General features: G+C 51.0%; 1 protein-coding gene across 1 annotated transcript; it reads right to left on the bottom strand.

The window, feature by feature from the left end:
• Positions 1-16,898: 16,898 nt before the first annotated feature.
• On the bottom strand, positions 16,899-19,407 carry LOC128700260 (uncharacterized). The gene is made up of 2 exons (XM_053793318.2): positions 19,330-19,407; positions 16,899-17,503 (listed from the first exon to the last, which is right to left on the bottom strand). The coding sequence occupies exons 1-2, from the start codon at positions 19,342-19,344 to the stop codon at positions 17,114-17,116; spliced, it is 405 nt and encodes a 134-aa protein (XP_053649293.1). The 5' UTR covers positions 19,345-19,407; the 3' UTR covers positions 16,899-17,113.
• Positions 19,408-20,367: the final 960 nt, after the last annotated feature.

The following is a 20,367-nucleotide window of genomic DNA, read 5'->3' on the forward strand; positions in this document are numbered from 1 at the left end:
GCAGTAACTGGAAAATGAATCCTCTGGTCGGCTTCAAACTGATGTTAGGTCGAGTAACTTACCATGGGTCAGTTTTATTAATCAAGTTGGTTGCCATGAAATAACTGGAGAATGTCTCTTTTGATCAGTAATAAGTCACAGTTTTTGACCCGATTAAGTTATCCTACGTGACTGAATCAACTTAATGTTCATTTATTTGTTTATAACATCTATGTGACCTCAACATCATTATTAAACATTTGTATGTTTTGTTTACTGAGGTTACGTAAAACTTAAATAAAATCTGGACAATCTTAGAGAAAAGTTTTGACTAATTTTGGCCGACATAGGTTCTAATTATATTTTAAGAAACTGGAAAAACTGGAAAAAAATAAAATTGAAGAAATTGGAAAAAAACTGAAATTGAAGAAATTAGAAAAAAAATGAAATGCTGCTTCTTATGCAAAAATTCTGAGTGTCGCATCTGATTAACATCATCCAATCTAAGCTTATAACCTAATTACGCAGTATCTTAAGATGCCTCAAATTTGATGTGCTTATACATTTTAGGATACTGGTTTCCTGGGTCCCGCTGAACGATTTAAAATCCACCGAGCCATTATAGTTCCGGGGAAGCGCTAAATCAGTATGGCCTGGCTCCCTAACAACCCCAAACAAGCACGTACCAGCACGCAAGTGTTCCACTCTGATGGTCCGACACGACGGCACAGGAAGATCCTCACTCATTAGAAATATCATTGAGGGTCATTATAGCTTACCGTGTAACCCTGAGAAGATTATCAAGGACGAGGTACAAGCCTGGGGTGTGACCTTGGTGCAAGCCTGGAGTGTGATTTTGGTGTAAGCCTGGAGTGTGACCTTGGTGCAAGCCTGGAGTGTGATTTTGGTGTAAGCCTGGAGTGTGATCTTGGTGTAAGCCTAGAGTGTGACCTTGGTGTAAGCCTAAAGTGTGATTTTGGTGTAAGCTTGGAGTGTGACCTTGGTGCAAGCCTGGAGTGTGATCTTGGTGTAAGCCTGGAGTGTGACCTTGGTGAAAGCCTGGAGTGTGACCTTGGTGTAAGCCTAAAGTGTGATTTTGGTGTAAGCCTGGAGTGTGACCTTGGTGCAAGCCTGGAGTGTGATCTTGGTGTAAGCCTGGAGTGTGAACTTGGTGTAAGCCTAAAGTGTGATTTTGGTGTAACCCTGAAGTGCGACCTTGGTGCAAGCCTGGAGTGTGATCTTGGTGTAAGCCTGGAGTGTGACCTTGGTGAAAGCCTGGAGTGTGATCTTGGTGTAAGCCTGGAGTGTGACCTTGGTGCAAGACTGGAGTGTGATCTTGGTGTAAGCCTGGAGTGTGACCTTGATAAAAGCCTGAAGTGTGATGCTTGTACAAACTTGGAGTGTGACCTTGGTACAAGCCTGGAGTATGATCTTCGTACAAGCCTTGAATGTGACCTTGGTTCAAGCCTGAAGTGTGATCTTGGTGCAAGCCTGGAGAGAGACCTTGGTGCAAGCCTGGGGTGTGATGCTGGCCCAAACCTGGAGTGTGACCTTGGTACAAGCCTGGAGTGTGATGCTGGTACAAACCAGCAGTGTGACCTTGGTGGAAACCTGGGTTGTGATGCTGGTACAAACCTCGAGTGTAACCTTGGTACAAGCCTGGAGTGTGTCCTTGGTGCAAGCCTGGAGTGTGATGTTGGTACAAGCCTGGAGTGTGATGTTGGTGCAAGCCTGGAGTGTGATGTTGGTACAAGCCTGGAGTGTGATGTTGGTGCAAGCCTGGAGTGTGATGTTGGTGCAAGCCTGGAGTGTGATGCTGGTACAATCCTAAAGTGTGATGCTGGTACAACCCTGGAGTGTGATGCTGGTACAAACCTGGAGTGTGATGTTGGTACAAGCCTGGAGTGTGATGCTGGTACAATCCTAAAGTGTGATGCTGGTACAAGCTTGGAGTGTGATGCTGGTGCAAGCCTGGAGTGTGATGCTGGTACAATCCTAAAGTGTGATGCTGGTACAAGCCTGGATTGTGACCTTGGTGGAAGCCTGGAGTGTGACCTTGGTGGAAACCTGGGGTGTGATGCTGGTACAAATCTGGAGTGTGACCTTGGTGAATGTCTGGGGTGTGACCTTGGTGCAAACCTGGGGTGTGATGCTGGTACAAACCTGGAGTGTGACCTTGGTGAAAGTCTGAGGTGTGATGCTGGTACAAACCTGGAGTGTGACCTTGGTACAAACGTGGAGTGTGACCTTGGTGCAAGAATGGGGTGTGATGCTGGCACAAACCTGGATTGTGACCTTGGTACAAGCCTGGAGTGTGATGCTCGTACAAGCCTGGAGTGCGATGATGGTGCAAGCCTGGAGTGTGATATTGGTACAAGCCTGGAGTGTGATGCTGATACAAGCCTGGAGTGTGATGTTTGTGCAAGTCTAGAGTGTGACCTTGGTACAAGCCTTGAGTGAGACCTTGGTGCAAGAATGGGGTGTGATGCTGGTACAAGCCTGGAGTGTGACCTTGGTACAAGCCTGGAGTGTGATGCTGGTACAAGCCTGGAGTGTGACCTTGCTGCAAGCCTGGAGTGTGATGCTGGTACAAGCCTGGAGTGTGACCTTGGTGCAAGCCTGGAGTGTGACCTTGGTGCAAGCCTGGGGTGTGATGCTGGTACAAACCTGGAGTGTGACCTTGGTACAAGAGTGGAGTGTGACCTAGGTGCAAGCCTGAAGTGTGATCTTGGTGTAAGCCTGGAGTGTGATGCTGGTACAAACCTGGAGTGTGACCTTGATGCAAGCCTGGGGTGTGATGCTGGTACAAACCTGGAGTGTGACCTTGGTACAAGCCTGATGTGTGACCTTGGTAGAAGCCTGGAGTGTGATAATGGTACAAGCCTGGAGTGTGATGCTGGTACAAGCCTGCAGTGTGATACTGGTACAAGCCTGAAGTGTGATGCTGGTACAAGCCTGGAGTGTGATGCTGGTACAAGCCTAACGTGTGAGGCTGGTACAAGCCCAGAGTGTGATACTGGTAGAAGCCTAACGTGTGATGCTGGTACAAGCCTAACGTGTGATGCTGGTACAAACCTGCAGTGTGATGCTAGTACAAGCCTGGAGTGTGATATTGATACAAGCCTGAAGTGTGATGGTGGTACAAACCTGATGTGTGTTGCTGGTAGAGTTCTGAAGTTTGATGCTGGTACAAGCCTGGAGTGTGATGCTGGTACAAGTCTGGAGTGCGATGCTGGTACAAACCTGGAGTGTGATGGAGGTACAAGCCTGATGTGTGATGCTGGTAGAGTTCTGGAGTGTGATGCTTGTACAAGCCTGGAGTGTGATTCTGGTACAAGCCTAGAGTGTGATGCTGGTACAAGCCTAGAGTGTGATGACTTACGAAATCGTAATGACACGATTGCGGGTTCAATCCCGGCCGGGGTATGGTTTCTAGAGTGTGATGCTGGTACAAGGCTGATGTGTGATGCTGGTGCAAGGCTGATGTGTGATGCTGGTGCAAGGCTGATGTGTGATGCTGGTGCAAGGCTGATGTGTGATGCTGGTGCAAGGCTGATGTGTGATGCTGGTAGAGTTATGGAGTGTGATGTTGGTACAAGCCTGGAGTGTGATGCTGGTTCAAGCCTGGGGTACGATGCTGGTACAAACCTGGAGTGGGATGTTGGTACAAGCCTGGAGTGTGATGGTGGTACAAGCCTGCAGTGTGATGCTGGTACAAGAGTGGAGTGTGATGGTACAAGCCTGGAGTGTGATGCTGTTACTAGCCTGCAGTGTGATGCTGGTACAAGCCTGGAGTGCGATGTTGGTACAGCCTGAAGTGTCATGCTGGTACAATCCTAGATTGTGATGTTGGTACAAACCTGGAGGGTGATGTTGGTACAAGCCTGAACTGTGATGCTTTACAATCGTGGAGTGTAATGCTGGTACCAGCTTGGAGTGTGTTATTGGTACAAGCCTGGAGTGTGATGTTGGTACAAGCCTGGAGTGTGATGTTGGTACAAGCCTGGAGTGTGATGTTGGTACAAGCCTGGAGTGTGATGTTGGTACAAGCCTGGAGTGTGATGTTGGTACAAGCCTGGAGTGTGATGTTGGTACAAGCCTGGAGTGTGATGTTGGTACAAGCCTGGAGTGTGATGTTGGTACAAGCCTGGAGTGTGATGCTAGTAGAAACCTGGAGGGTGATGCTTGTACAAGCCAGGGACCATCACAGTGTACCTGGGACTCCCAGGGACCACCACAGTGTACGTGGGACTCCCAGGGACCACCACAGTGTACTTGACACTTCCAGGGACCACCACAGTGTACTTGAGACTCCTAGGGACCACCACAGTGTACGTGAGACCCCCAAAGACCACCACAGTGTACTTGGGACTTCCAGGGACCACCACAGTGTACTTGGGACTCCTAGGGACCACCACAGTGTACGCGGGCCTCCCAGAGACCCCCACAGTTGCCTGGGATTCCCAGGGACCACAACAGTGTACTTGGGACTCCCAGGGTCCACCACAGTGTAAGTGGGACTCCCAGGGACCACCACGGTGTACTTCGGACTCCCAGGGACCACCACAGTGTACTTGAGACTCCCAGGGGCCACCACGGTGTACTTCGGACTCCCAGGGACCACCACAGTGTACTTGGGACTCCCAGGGACCACCACAGTGTACTTGGGACTCTCAGGGACCACCACAGTGTACCTGAGATTTCCAGGGACCACCACAGGGTACTTGGAACTCCCAGGGACCACACAGTGTATTTGGGACTCCCAGGGACCACCATAGAATACTTGAGACTCCCAGAGACCACCACAGCATACGTCGGACTCCAAAGGTCCACCACAGTGTACTTGCCACTACCAAGGACCACCACAGTGTACTTGGGACTCCCAGGGACCACCACAGCGTACTTTGGACTCCCAGGGAAAACCACAGTGTATCTGAGATTTCCAGGGACCACCACAGTGTACTTGGAACTCCCAGGGATCACACAGTGTATTTGGGACTCCCAGGGACCACCATAGAATACTTGGGACTCCCAGGGACCACCACAGTATACGTCGGACTCCAAGGGTCCACCACAGTGTACTTGCGACTCCCAACGACCACCAGAGTGTACTTGGTACTCCCAGAGACCACCACAGTGTACTTGGGACTCCCAGGGTCTACGACAGTGTACGTGGAACTGCCAGGGACCACCACGTTGTACTTCGGACTCCCAGGGACCACCACAGTGTACTTGAGACTCTCACGGACCACCACGATGTGCGTCAGACTAACAGGAACCACCACAATGTACCTGAGACTCCCAGGGACCACCACAGTGTACCTAGGACTTCCAGGAACCACCACAGTGTACTTTGGACTTCCAGGGATCACCAGAGTGTACACGGGACTCTAAGAGACCAACACGGTGAACTTAGGACTCCCAAGGACCACCACAGTGTACTTGGGACTCCCAGGGATCATCACACGGTACTTGGGACTCCCAGAGAGTACCCCAGTGTACTTGGGACTCCCAGGGTCCACCACAGTGTACTTGCGACTCCCAGGGACCACCACGGTGTACTTGGGATTTACAGGAACCACCACAGTGTACTTGGGACGTCCAGCGACCACCACAGTGTACTTGAGACTCCCAGGGGCCACTACGGTGTGCGTCAGACTCTCAGGGACCACCACAGTGTACCTGAGACTCCCAGGGACCACCACAGTGTACCTAGGACTTCCAGGAACCACCACAGTGTACTATGGACTTCCAGGGGTCACCACAGTGTACACGGGACTCCCAGGGACCACCACGGTGTACTTAGGACTCCCAAGGACCACCACAGTGTACTTGGTATTCCCAGGGACCATCACATGGTACTTGGGACTCCCAGAGACCAATACATTGTACTTGGGACTCCCTGGAACCACCACAGTGTACATGAGACTCCCAGGGACCATCACAGGGTACGTGGGACTTCCAGGGACCACCACAGTGTACGTGGGACTCCCAGGGACCAGCAGAGTGCACGTGGGACTCCCAGGGTCCACCACAGTGTACTTCGAAGTCCCAGGGACCACCACAGAGTACTTGGGACTCTCAGAAACCACCACAGTGTTCTTGGGACTCCCAGGGATCAACACAGTGTACTTGGGAGTCCAAGGGACCAACACAGTGTTCTTGGGACTCCCAGGGACCACCACAGTGTACTTGTGACTCCCAGGGACCACCACAGTGTACTTGGGACTCCCAGAGACCAATACAGTGTACTTGGGACTCCCTGGGACCACCACAGTGTACTTGGGACTCCCAGGGGCCACCACGGTGTACTTCGGACTCCCAGGGACCACCACAGTGTACTTGGGACTCTCAGGGACCACCACAGTGTACCTGAGATTTCCAGGGACCACCACAGGGTACTTGGAACTCCCAGGGACCACACAGTGTATTTGGGACTCCCAGGAACCACCATAGAATACTTGAGACTCCAAGAGACCACCACAGCATACGTCGGACTCCAAAGGTCCACCACAGTGTACTTGCCACTACCAAGGACCACCACAGTGTACTTGGGACTCCCAGGGACCACCACAGCGTACTTTGGACTCCCAGGGAAAACCACAGTGTATCTGAGATTTCCAGGGACCACCACAGTGTACTTGGAACTCCCAGGGACCACACAGTGTATTTGGGACTCCCAGGGACCACCATAGAATACTTGGGACTCCCAGGGACCACCACAGTATACGTCGGACTCCAAGGGTCCACCACAGTGTACTTGCGACTCCCAACGACCACCAGAGTGTACTTGGTACTCCCAGAGACCACCACAGTGTACTTGGGACTCCCAGGGTCTACGACAGTGTACGTGGAACTGCCAGGGACCACCACGTTGTACTTCGGACTCCCAGGGACCACCACAGTGTACTTGAGACTCTCACGGACCACCACGATGTGCGTCAGACTAACAGGGACCACCACAATGTACCTGAGACTCCCAGGGACCACCACAGTGTACCTAGGACTTCCAGGAACCACCACAGTGTACTTTGGACTTCCAGGGATCACCAGAGTGTACACGGGACTCTAAGAGACCAACACGGTGAACTTAGGACTCCCAAGGACCACCACAGTGTACTTGGGACTCCCAGGGATCATCACACGGTACTTGGGACTCCCAGAGAGTACCCCAGTGTACTTGGGACTCCCAGGGTCCACCACAGTGTACTTGCGACTCCCAGGGACCACCACGGTGTACTTGGGATTTACAGGAACCACCACAGTGTACTTGGGACGTCCAACGACCACAACAGTGTACTTGAGACTCCCAGGGACCACTACGGTGTGCGTCAGACTCTCAGGGACCACCACAGTGTACCTGAGACTCCCAGGGACCACCACAGTGTACCTAGGACTTCCAGGAACCACCACAGTGTACTATGGACTTCCAGGGGTCACCACAGTGTACACGGGACTCCCAGGGACCACCACTGTGTACTTAGGACTCCCAAGGACCACCACAGTGTACTTGGGATTCCCAGGGACCATCACATGGTACTTGGGACTCCCAGAGACCAATACATTGTACTTGGGACTCCCTGGAACCACCACAGTGTACATGAGACTCCCAGGGACCATCACAGGGTACGTGGGACTTCCAGGGACCACCACAGTGTACGTGGGACTCCCAGGGACCAGCAGAGTGCACGTGGGACTCCCAGGGTCCACCACAGTGTACTTCTAAGTCCCAGGGACCACCACAGAGTACTTGGGACTCTCAGAAACCACCACAGTGTTCTTGGGACTCCCAGGGATCAACACAGTGTACTTGGGAGTCCAAGGGACCAACACAGTGTTCTTGGGACTCCCAGGGACCACCACAGTGTACTTGTGACTCCCAGGGACCACCACAGTGTACTTGGGACTCCCAGAGACCAATACAGTGTACTTGAGACTCCCTGGGACCACCACAGTGTACTTGGGACTCCCAGGGACCACCACAGTGTACGTGGAACTCCCAGGGACCACCACAGTGTACGTGGGACTCCCAGGGACCACCGCAGTGTACGTGGGACTTCCAGGGACCACCACAGTGTACTTGGGACTCCTAGGGACTACCACAGTGTACTTGGGACTCCCAGGGACTACCACACTGTACTTGGAACCCCCAGGGCCCACCACAGAGTACTTGGGGCTCCAAGGGACCACCACAGTGTACTTAGGATTCCCAGGGACTACCACAGTGTACTTGGGACCCGCAGGGACCACCACAGTGAGCTTGGGACTTCCAGGGACCCACAGTGCACTTGGGACTCCTAGGGACCACCACAGTGTACGTGGGACTCCCAGAGACCACCACAGTTACCTGGGACTCCCAGGGAACACCACAGTATACTTTGGACTTCCAGGGATCACCACAGTGTACACGGGACTCCCAGGGACCACCACGGTGTAGGTAGGACTCCCAAAGACCACCACAGTGTACTTGGGACTCCCAGGGACCATCACACGGTACTTGGGACTCCCAGAGAGTACCACAGTGTACCTGGGACTCCCAGGGTCCACCACAGTGTGCTTGGGACTCTCAGGGACCACCACGGTGTACTTGGGACTTCCAGGGACCACCACAGTGTACTTTGGACTCCCTTCGACCACCACAGTGCACTTGGGACTCCCTGAGACAACCACAATGTTCTTCGGAGTCCCAGGGACCACCACAGTGTACTTGGGACTCCCAGAGACCACCACAGTGTACATGGGACTCCCAGGGAGCACCAGAGTGTACGTGGAATTCCCAGTGACCACCACAGTGTACGTGTGACTCCCAGGGACAACCGTAGTGTACGTGGGACTCCCAGGGACCACTACAGTGTACGTGGGAATCTCATGGATCACCTCAGAGTACCTGGGACTCCCAGGGACCACCACACTGTACGTGGGACTCCCAGGGACCACCACAGTGTACTTTGGAGTTCCAGAGAGTACCACAGTGTACTTGGGACTCCCAGGGTCCACTACAGTGTACTTGCGACTCCCAGGGACCACCACGGTGTACTTGGGACTTCCAGGGACCAGCACAGTGTACGTTCGACTCCCAGGGACCACCACAGTGTACTTCGGAGTTCCAGAGAGTACCACAGTGTACTTGAGACTCGCAGGGTCCACCACAGTGTACTTGCGACTCCCAGGGACCACCACGGTGTACTTGGGACTTCCAGGAAACACCACAGTGTACTTGCGACTTCCAGGGACCACCACAGTGTACTTGAGACTCCCAGGGTCCACCACAGTGCTTGTGGGACTCCCAGGGACCACCACGGTGTACTTCGGACTCCCAGGGACCACCACAGTGTACTTGAGACTCCCAGGGGCCACCACGGTGTACTTCGGACTCCCAGGGACCACCACAGTGTTCTTGGGACGCCCAGGAACCACCACAGTGTATTTGGGACTCCCAGGGAACACCACAGTGTACCTGAGACTCCCAGGGACCACCACAGTGTGCTTGGAACTACCAAAGACCACACACTGTATTTGGGACTCTCAGGGACCACCGTAGTATACTTGGGACTCCCAGGGACCACCACAGTGTACTTGCGACTCCCAAGGACCACCGCAGTGTACTTGGTACTCCCAGAGACCACCACAGTGTACTTCAGACTCCCAGGGACCACAGCAGTGTACTTGGGACTCCCAGGGTCTACCACAGTGTACGTGGAACTGCCAGGGACCACCACATTGTACTTCGGACTCCCAGGGACCAACACAGTGTACTTGAGACTCCCAGGGACCACTACGGTGTGCGTCAGACTCTCAGGGACCACCACAGTGTACCTAGGACTTCCAGGAACCACCACAGTGTACTTTGGACTTCCAGGAATCACCACAGTGTACACGGGACTCCCAGGAACCACCACGGTCTACTTAGGACTCCCAAGGACCACCACAGTGTACTTGGGATTCCCAGGGACCATCACATGATACTTGGGACTCCCAGAGAGTATCACAGTGTACTTGGGACTCCCAGGGTCCACCACAGTGTACGTGGGACTCCCAGGGACCACCACAGTGTACTTCGGAGCTCCAGAGAGTACCACAGTGTACTTGGGACTCCCAGGGTCCACCACAATGTACTTGCGACTCCCAGGGACCACCACGGTGTACTTGGGACTTCCAGGGACCAGCACATTGTACGTTCGACTCCCAGGGACCACCACAGTGTACTTCGGAGTTCCAGAGAGTACCACAGTGTACTTGAGACTCCCAGGGTCCACCACAGTGTACGTGCGACTCCCAGGGACCACCACGGTGTACTTGGGACTTCCAGGAACCACCACAGTGTACTTGGGACTTCCAGGGACCAGCACAGTGTACTTGAGACTCCCAGGGTTCACCACAGTGTATGTGGGACTCCCAGGGACCACCACGGTGTACTTCGGACTCCCAGGGACCACCACAGTGTACTTGAGACTCCCAAGGGCCACCACGGTGTACTTGGGACTTCCAGGGACCACCACAGTGTACTTGGGACTCCCAGGGACCACCACAGTGTACTTGGGACTCCCAGGGACCACCACAGTGTAAATGAGACTCCCAGTTACCACCACAGTGTACTTGGAACTCCAAAGGACCACACAGTGTATTTGGGACTCCCAGGGACCACCACAGCATGCGTCGGACTCCCAGGGTCCACCACAGTGTACTTGCGACTCCCAAGGACCACCGCAGTGTACTTCAGACTCCCAGGGACCACAGCAGTGTACTTGGGACTCCCAGGGTCTACCACAATGTACGTGGAACTGCCAGAGACCACCACATTGTACTTCGGACTCCAAGGGACCACCGCAGTGTACTTGAGACTCCCAGGGACCACTACGGTGTGCGTTAGACTCCCAGGGACCACCACAGTGTACCTGAGGCTCCCAGGGACCACCACAGTGTACACGGGACTCCCAGGGACCACCACGGTGTACTTAGGACTCCCAAGGACCACCACAGTGTACTTGGTATTCCCAGGGACCATCACATGGTACTTGGGACTCCCAGAGAGTACCACAGTGTACTTTGGACTCCCAGGGTCCACCACAGTGTACTTGCGACTCCAAGGGACCACCACGGTGTACTTGGGACTTACAGGAACCACCACAGTGTACTTGGGACTTCCAGGGACCACCATAGTGTATTTGAGACTCCCAGGGACCACCACAGTGTACGTGGGACTCCCAGCGACCACCACAGTGCACGTGAGACTCCCAGGGACCACCACAGTGTACTTCGGAGTCCCAGGGACCACAACAGTGTACTTGGGACTCTCAGGGACCACCACAGTGTTCTTGGGACTTCCAAGGATCACAACAGTGTACTTGGGACTTCAAGGGACCACCACAGTGTTCTTGGGATTCCCATGGACCACCACAGTGCACTTGGGACTCCCTGCGACCAACACAGTGTACGTCGGAGTCTCAGGGACCACCACAGTGTACTTGGGACTCCCAGAGACCACCACAGTGTACATGGGACTCCCAGGGACCACCAGAGTGTACGTGGAATTCCGAGGGACCAAAACAGTGTATGTGGGACTCCCAGGGACAACCGCAGTGTACGTGGGACTCCCAGGGACCACAACAGTGTACTTGGGACTCTCAGGGACCACCACAGTGTTCTTGGGACTTCCAAGGATCACCACAGTGTACTTGGGACTCCCAGGGACCACCACAGTGTTCTTGGGACTCCCATGGACCACGACAGTGCACTTGGGACTCCCAGGGACCACCACAGTGCACTTGGGACTCCCTGGGACCACCACAGTGTACTTCGTAGTCCCAGGGACCCCCACAGTGTACTTGGGACTCCCAGAGACCACCACAGTGTACATTGGACTCCCAGGGACCACAAGAGTGTACGTGGAATTCCCAGGGACCACCACAGTGTACGTGGGACTCCCAGGGACAACCGCAGTGTACGTGGGACTCCCAGGGACCACTACAGTGTACGTGGGAATCCCATGGATCACCGCAGAGTACCTGGGACTCCCAGGGACCACCACACTGTACGTGGGACTCCCAGGGACCACCACGGTGTACTTGGGAATTCCAGGGACCAGCACAGTGTACGTTCGACTACCAGGGACCACCACAGTGTACTTCGGAGTTCCAGAGAGTACCACAGTGTACTTGAGACTCGCAGGGTCCACCACAGTGTACTTGCGACTCCCAGGGACCACCACGGTGTACTTGGGACTTCCAGGAAACACAACAGTGTACTTGGGACTTCCAGGGACCACCACAGTGCACTTGAGACTCCCAGGGTCCACCACAGTGCATGTGAGACTCCCAGGGACCACCACGGTGTACTTCGGACTCCCAGGGACCACCACAGTGTACTTGAGACTCCCAGGGGCCACCACGGTGTACTTCGGACTCCCAGGGACCACCACAGTGTTCTTGGGATGCCCAGAGACCACCACAGTGTACTTGGGACTCCCAGGCAACACCACAGTGTACCTGAGACTCCCAGGGGCCACCACAGTGTGCTTGGAACTCCCAGGGACCACACACTGTATTTGGGACTCCCAGGAACCACCATAGTATACTTGGGACTCCCAGGGACCACCACAGTGTACTTGCGACTCCCAAGGACCACCGCAGTGTACTTGGTACTCCCAGAGACCACCACAGTGTACTTCAGACTCCCAGGGACCACAGCAGTGTACTTGGGACTCCCAGGGTCTACCACAGTGTACGTGGAACTGCCAGGGACCACCACATTGTACTTAGGACTCCCAGGGACCACCACAGTGTAATTGAGACTCCCAGGGACCACTACGGTGTGCGTCAGACTCCCAGGGACCACCACAGTGTACATGGGACTCCCAGGGCCCACCACAGTGTACGTGGGACTCTCAGGGACCACGACAGTGTACGTGAAACTCCCAGGGACCACCACAGTGTATGTGGGACTTCCAGGGACCACCGCGGTGTACGTGGGACTTCCAGGGACCACCACAGTGTACTTTGGACTCCTAGGGACCACCACAGTGTACTTGGGACTCCCAGCGACTACCACAGTGTACCTGGGACCCCCACTGACCACCACAGTGTACTTGGGACTTCCAGGGACCACCACAGTGTACTTGGGACTCCCAGGGACCACCAGAGTGTACTTGGGACTTTCAGAGACCACCACAGTTACCTGCGACTCCCAGGGACCACCACAGTGTACTTTGGACTTCCAGGGATCACCACAGTGATTTGGGACTCCTAGGGACCACCAGAGTGTACTTGGGACTCCCAGAGACCAACACAGTTACCTGGGACTCCCAGGGACCACCGCAGTGTACTTTGGACTCCCAGGGACCACCACTGTGTACTTAGGACTCCCAAAGACCACCACAGTGTACTTGGGACTCCTACGGACCATCACATGGTACTTGGGACTCCCAGAGAGTACCACAGTGTACTTGGGACTCCCAGGGTCCACCAAAGTGTACTTGGGACTCTCAGATACCACCACGGTGTACTTGGGACTTCCAAGAACCACCACAGCGTACTTGAGACTCCCAGGGACCACCGCAGTGTACTTTGGACTCTCAGCTGCCACCACAGTGTTCTTGGGACTCCCAGGGACCACCACAGTGTACTTGGGACTCCCAGGACCCACCACTGTGTTCTGGGGACTCCCAGGGACCACCACAGTGTGCTTGAGACTCCCAGGGACCACCACAGTGTAATTGGGACTCCCAGGGACCAATACAGTGTACTTGGGACTCCATGGGACCACCACAGTGTACCTCGGAGTCCCAGGGACCACCACAGTGTACTTGGGACTCCCAGAGACCACCACAGTTTACATGGGACTCCCAGGGACCACCACAGTGTACGTGGAACTCCCAGGGACCACCACAGTGTACGTGGGACTCCCAGGGACCACTGCAGTGTACGTGGGACTCCCAGGGACCACTACATTGTACGTGGGAATCCCAGGGTTCACCATAGTGTACGTGTGGCTCCCAGAGATCACCACAGTGTACGTGGGACTCCCAGGGACCACCACACTGTACGTGGGACTCCCAGTGACCACCACAGTGTACGTTCGACTCCCAGGGACCACCACAGTGTACTCCGGAGTTCCAGGGACCACCACAGTATACCTCGGACTCCCAGAGACCACCACAGTGTACGTAGGACTCCCAGGGACCACCACAGTGTACTTGGGACTCCCAGGGACCACCCCAATATACGTCGGACTCCCAGAGACCACCACAGTGTACGTGGGACTCCCAGGGACCACCACAGTGTACGTGGGACTCTTAGGAACCACCGCAGTGTACGTGGGACTCCCAGAGGCCACTACAGTGTACGTGGGACTCGCAGGGACCAACACAATGTACGTGGGACTCCCAGGGATCACCACAGTGTACGTGGGACTCCAAGGGACCACCACAGTGTACGTGGGACTCCCAAGGACCATCACAATGCACTTGGGACTCGACTCAAGAAATCGTAATGACACGATTGCAAACAAACCATACTCTATGACCGCGGGTTCAATCCCGGCCGGGGGTATGGTTCACTTGGGACTCCCAGGGACCACCACGTGGGACTCCAGGTGGTGGTCCCTGGGAAAACGAATGACAAGAATTCTTATTAAAAAATGTTAATTTAATTTAAATCAAATACAAAATATGTGTCCGGACTCTCTCAACAGCTATAATAATAATAATAATAATAATAATAATAATAATAATAATAATAATAATGATGACAATGATAATAATAATAATAATAATAATAATAATAATAATAATAATAATAATAATAATAATGATAATAATAGTAATAATAATAATAATAATAATAATAATAATAATAATAATAATAATAATAATAATAATAATAGTAATAATAATAATAATAATAATAATAATAATAATAATAATAATAATAATAATAATAATAATAATAATAATAATAATAATAATAGTAATAATAATAATAATAATAATGATAATATTAATATTATTATTAATAATAATAATTATGATAAAATTAATAATAATAAAAATAATAGTAATGGTTTAATACGCTAAACCCTCGTGGGTCGTTTAGTGCGAAGAGTTGTTAGGGCTTGATCCTCCGTCCGTGCGGTAGCGTGTGTGTGTGTGTGTGTGTGTGTGTGTGTGTGTACTCACCTAGTTGTACTCACCTAGTTGAGGTTGCGGGGGTCGAGTCCGAGCTCCTGGCCCCGCCTCTTCACTGATCGCTACTAGGTCACTCTCCCTGAGCCGTGAGCTTTATCGTACCTCTGCTTAAAGCTATGTATGGATCCTGCCTCCACTACATCGCTTCCCAAACTATTCCACTTACTGACTACTCTGTGGCTGAAGAAATACTTCCTAACATCCCTGTGATTCATCTGTGTCTTTAGCTTCCAACTGTGTCCCCTTGTTACTGTGTCCAATCTCTGGAACATCCTGTTTTTGTCCACCTTGTCAATTCCTCTCAGTATTTTGTATGTCGTTATCATGTCCCCCCTATCTCTCCTGTCCTCCAGTGTCGTCAGGTTGATTTCCCTTAACCTCTCCTCGTAGGACATACCTCTTAGCTCTGGGACTAGTCTTGTTGCAAACCTTTGCACTTTCTCTAGTTTCTTTACGTGCTTGGCTAGGTGTGGGTTCCAAACTGGTGCCGCATACTCCAATATGGGCCTAACGTATACGGTGTACAGGGTCCTGAACGATTCCTTATTAAGATGTCGGAATGCTGTTCTGAGGTTTGCTAGGCGCCCATATGCTGCAGCAGTTATTTGGTTGATGTGCGCTTCAGGAGATGTGCCTGGTGTTATACTCACCCCAAGATCTTTTTCCTTGAGTGAGGTTTGTAGTCTCTGACCCCCTAGACTGTACTCCGTTTGCGGCCTTCTTTGCCCTTCCCCAATCTTCATGACTTTGCACTTGGTGGGATTGAACTCCAGGAGCCAATTGCTGGACCAGTTCTGCAGCCTGTCCAGATCCCTTTGTAGTTCTGCCTGGTCTTCGATCGAGTGTATTCTTCTCATCAACTTCACGTCATCTGCAAACAGGGACACCTCAGAGTCTATTCCTTCCGTCATGTCGTTCACAAATACCAGAAACAGCACTGGTCCTAGGACTGACCCCTGCGGGACCCCGCTGGTCACAGGTGCCCACTCTGACACCTCGCCACGTACCATGACTCGCTGCTGTCTTCCTGACAAGTATTCCCTGATCCATTGTAGTGCCTTCCCTGTTATCCCTGCTTGGTCCTCCAGTTTTTGCACCAATCTCTTGTGTGGAACTGTGTCAAACGCCTTCTTGCAGTCCAAGAAAATGCAATCCACCCACCCCTCTCTCTCTTGTCTTACTGCTGTCACCATGTCATAGAACTCCAGTAGGTTTGTGACACAGGATTTCCCGTCCCTGAAACCATGCTGGCTGCTGTTGATGAGATCATTCCTTTCTAGGTGTTCCACCACTCTTCTCCTGATAATCTTCTCCATGATTTTGCATACTATACATGTCAGTGACACTGGTCTGTAGTTTAATGCTTCATGTCTGTCTCCTTTTTTAAAGATTGGGACTACATTTGCTGTCTTCCATGCCTCAGGCAATCTCCCTGTTTCGATAGATGTATTGAATATTGTTGTTAGGGGTACACATAGCGCCTCTGCTCCCTCTCTCAATACCCATGGGGAGATGTTATCTGGCCCCATTGCCTTTGAGGTATCTAGCTCACTCAGAAGCCTCTTCACTTCTTCCTCGGTTGTGTGCACTGTGTCCAGCACTTGGTGGTGTGCCCCACCTCTCCGTCTTTCTGGAGTCCCTTCTGTCTCCTCTGTGAACACTTCTTTGAATCTCTTGTTGAGTTCTTCACATACTTCCCGGTCATTTCCTGTTGTCTCTCCTCCTTCCTTCCTTAGCCTGTGTGTGTGTGTGTGTGTGTGTGTGTGTGTGTGTGTGTGTGTGTGTGTGTGTGTGTGCGCGTGTAGGTACCGGCGGAGTAGGTTCCCACCTGCCTGTAGGTTGTCAGGAGCACCTGTGTGGTGGTGGTGATGTATTTAGTGGGTACGGAGCTTCGTGGTCCAGAGCGGTCCGGCCACGGTCCGTGGGATGCCGGTTCATCGCGGTAGGATAGCACTAGTGGTAACCGTAATAACCGCAGTTTATACACACGGGGTGGTCGGTGTACCAGCCGAAGGCGCCGTAGCCTCCGGTGTAGGCTCCGTAATCTACGTGATCGCTCCCGCCAACGTAGCCGGCGACAGCCTGGCGCTCGTAGCGGTCAGAACCATCGGCTTGTTGTGGCTCGGAGCCGTCAGATCTCGCCTCTATCATGGTGCCTGAGGGCCGCGGCTGCGGCTGCGTCTGCGCCTGTGTGTACATCGGCGCTGAGCGCACGTGACGCACCAGCCTTGGATACACTGGTGCAGAGCGCACATGTGGCACCATGCGCACGTCCTCTAAAGGAATAGCGATGTAGCGTGGCAGAGCCTCAGTCAACATCACAGTAACACATACCAGCAACACCTGTCAACACAAGCAATAGTCTCGGTTATGACCACAGAAAACAATAGCAAAAGAATAGGCTTAATGACCCATGTTAGGTAAGAGGACACATGTGCAACTAATCTGACACTGTATTGTGGCAACGTTTCGCTCTCCAGGGGCTTTGTCAAGCAGTAACAGCTTGACAAAGCTCCTGGAGAGCGAAACGTTGCCACAATAAAATGTCACATTAGTTGCACTTGTGTCCATTGCCTAACGAATTCTCGGTAATTCTATCAATATTATTACATTAACAACCCATGCCAATAATAATTATTTACTTACTGAGACACAGTGCGCCACAGACATGATGCTGTGAAATTCATCAGAAAAAAGCTGTTTATGGTCACAGTTGTGGTTTATGCTAACCTTCCTCGTGTATGGAAATACCCCTAGTTAGATAATTCTTATTAAGCCATTATGGTGTAGCGATTTTAAGGTTGGCTTGCCGTGGGTTCGAATCCTGAGAGTTGTTTACAGTCGCGTTATTATGCTCTCCCGATTCGTTGTTTTGATAACTACAAAGAATATTGTCTTAATTGTACATCAGGTCAGATGGGGATAAATCAGGTTTGGTTGGGTGAGGTTAGGTTGGTTACGTTATCTGAAGGATACCTGGAGAATATTTCCGGGCGGTCAACGCCCCGAGGCTTGGTCCCAGACCAAGGCCTGGTCAACCAGGCTACTACTGCTAGCCGCAAGCCGTCCAACGGATGCTGGTTAGGAACTAATTTTATGAACTTGTCGAGTGCCCTCTTGAAGACAGCCAGAAGTTAGTTGATAATTTCCCTTATGTATAGAGGAAGGGCTTTGAAGAGTCGGGTACCTCTGACACTCATAGAATTCTGTCTTGTTGTACTCGTCTTGTCCTGCTTTTTAGGGGGAGGGGGGATATTTTACACCATCTGCAGTCATACAGAGTGATTTCAGTGTTCAGTTATGAGACCAGTCCCTCCATAATTGTTCATGTATAAATTATAAAGTATCTTTCTCGCATACGTTCCAAGGATTACAGCTGAAAGGACTTCAAGCGTTTCCAGTAGTTCAGATGCTTGACTGAATGTATACGGATAGTTAAAGTTCTCTGTTCGTTTCCCGGCTCAGCAATCTTGCCTATCATTAAGGGGACTGGTAGCGTACAACAACATTCAACTCTGGAGATGACAAGTGACTTGAAGAATATCATCATTGGCTCATTATCTCCTGTGTTGAAAGTTCTGTTTATTTAGCCTATTATTTTCCTTGCAGTAGCAATGTTAATATTACTGTGCTCCTTGAATGTGAGATCTAACATTATTGCTCCCAGGTCTCGCACAGACTACTGTCGCTCTACTGAATGATTTGATTTTGTCCTGTTCTCTGTTCTGACTTTATTTCCTCCATTCTTCCATAGCGGAGCAAATGAAACTTGTCCTCGTTAAATATCGTATTGTTGTCCGAGATCCACTGTTTGAAGATTGCGCTGTCTTCGACGGATGCCACTTTCACGGAGAGTTCAGTGTCATCAGCAAAGGATGTTACGGTAATATGATTTATGTCCTTGTATATGTCGGATAGAAGAATGAAAAAAACAAGCGTGAGGGAAGCACTGTGCCTTGAGGAACAGAGTTTTCACTGTGGCAATGTTCAGTGACCTTGTCAGGCACTCCGTACTCCTGGCCATCCCCTCTCATTACCATACACTGGCAGCAACATCCACCGAGCTAGAACCACATACATAGGGCATTAGTCAGCACGAACACTCGACACGACCCACCTAACACTCTACGAACCATTTGGAAGTTGGTTAATAATTACAGGTTACTTACCAGTTTCAGAGACATGTTTGAAGTGTTGGTTGTCGTGCTGCAACTGCTTCAGATGTGTGTCAGAGTCCTCTGGTCACTCCTCTTAAATACTCTCCAGGAGAAAACACAAGTGACGTCACTAATTCAGGAGAAACCAAAACATGTGACGTCACGAGTTTTCCCCCTCGGGGTCCAGAGACTCGACACTTTCAGTTTTTAGCATTCAGTCAGTTAAATGAGGTCAGTCAGTCAGTCAAAGAGTCAGTTGCTCAAGAAGCTTTATTGATGCTGTCAGAGGTAGTCGTGCACGCTGTGTCGCATCCTCTCACTTACTATTGACCAAAGAACTGGTACCAAGGAAGTTATAAGAGACTAGGGTAAGAAGAGAGTGAATTAAGATAGATCAGGTTTATTAGAAGGTACACAGAAAAATTAGGAACCAATACACTTACCCATTAAAGTAATAATAATAATAACAACTATAATAATAATAATAATAATAATAATAATAATAATAATAATAATAATAATAATAATAATAATAATAATAATAATAATAATAATAATAATAATAATAATAATAATAATAATAATAGGTGTCCTGTAGTTCAATTGGTAGCACACTCAGCTCACACACTGAGGTCCATGGTTCCATCCCCGGTACCCCTGGAAACATTAGGATGTGTTTTCTTAGGACAGCTGCTATCCATATTCACCTATCATTAAAATAGGTAGCCGGTTGGTGTGGGTAGCATCCTGAGAACAAAAATAACCTAAGTTGCTGGAATTGCTCTGCATAACCAGGGGCTTTCTATATAGTATATCACTGATGTCAGCTATGGTCCTTATAAGTTGCATCATGTACCTGTAGAATTAAAGATTATTATAATGATTCATCGTAGTGTATTAAATAATTTTTGTAATTCCTATGACTGCTGGAAATTCATGACAGGATAAGCAAGTCATTACTGTTAATTCTGACTCGATTAATTCATAGTTTATTTCTGCTTTAACTAGCGTATATAACAAAATGATTTTAGTTCCTGGATCCATCAAGTG

The sequence above is a fragment of the Cherax quadricarinatus genome, chromosome 71, assembly GCF_038502225.1.
Source record: "Cherax quadricarinatus isolate ZL_2023a chromosome 71, ASM3850222v1, whole genome shotgun sequence".
Classification (NCBI taxonomy): domain Eukaryota; kingdom Metazoa; phylum Arthropoda; class Malacostraca; order Decapoda; family Parastacidae; genus Cherax; species Cherax quadricarinatus.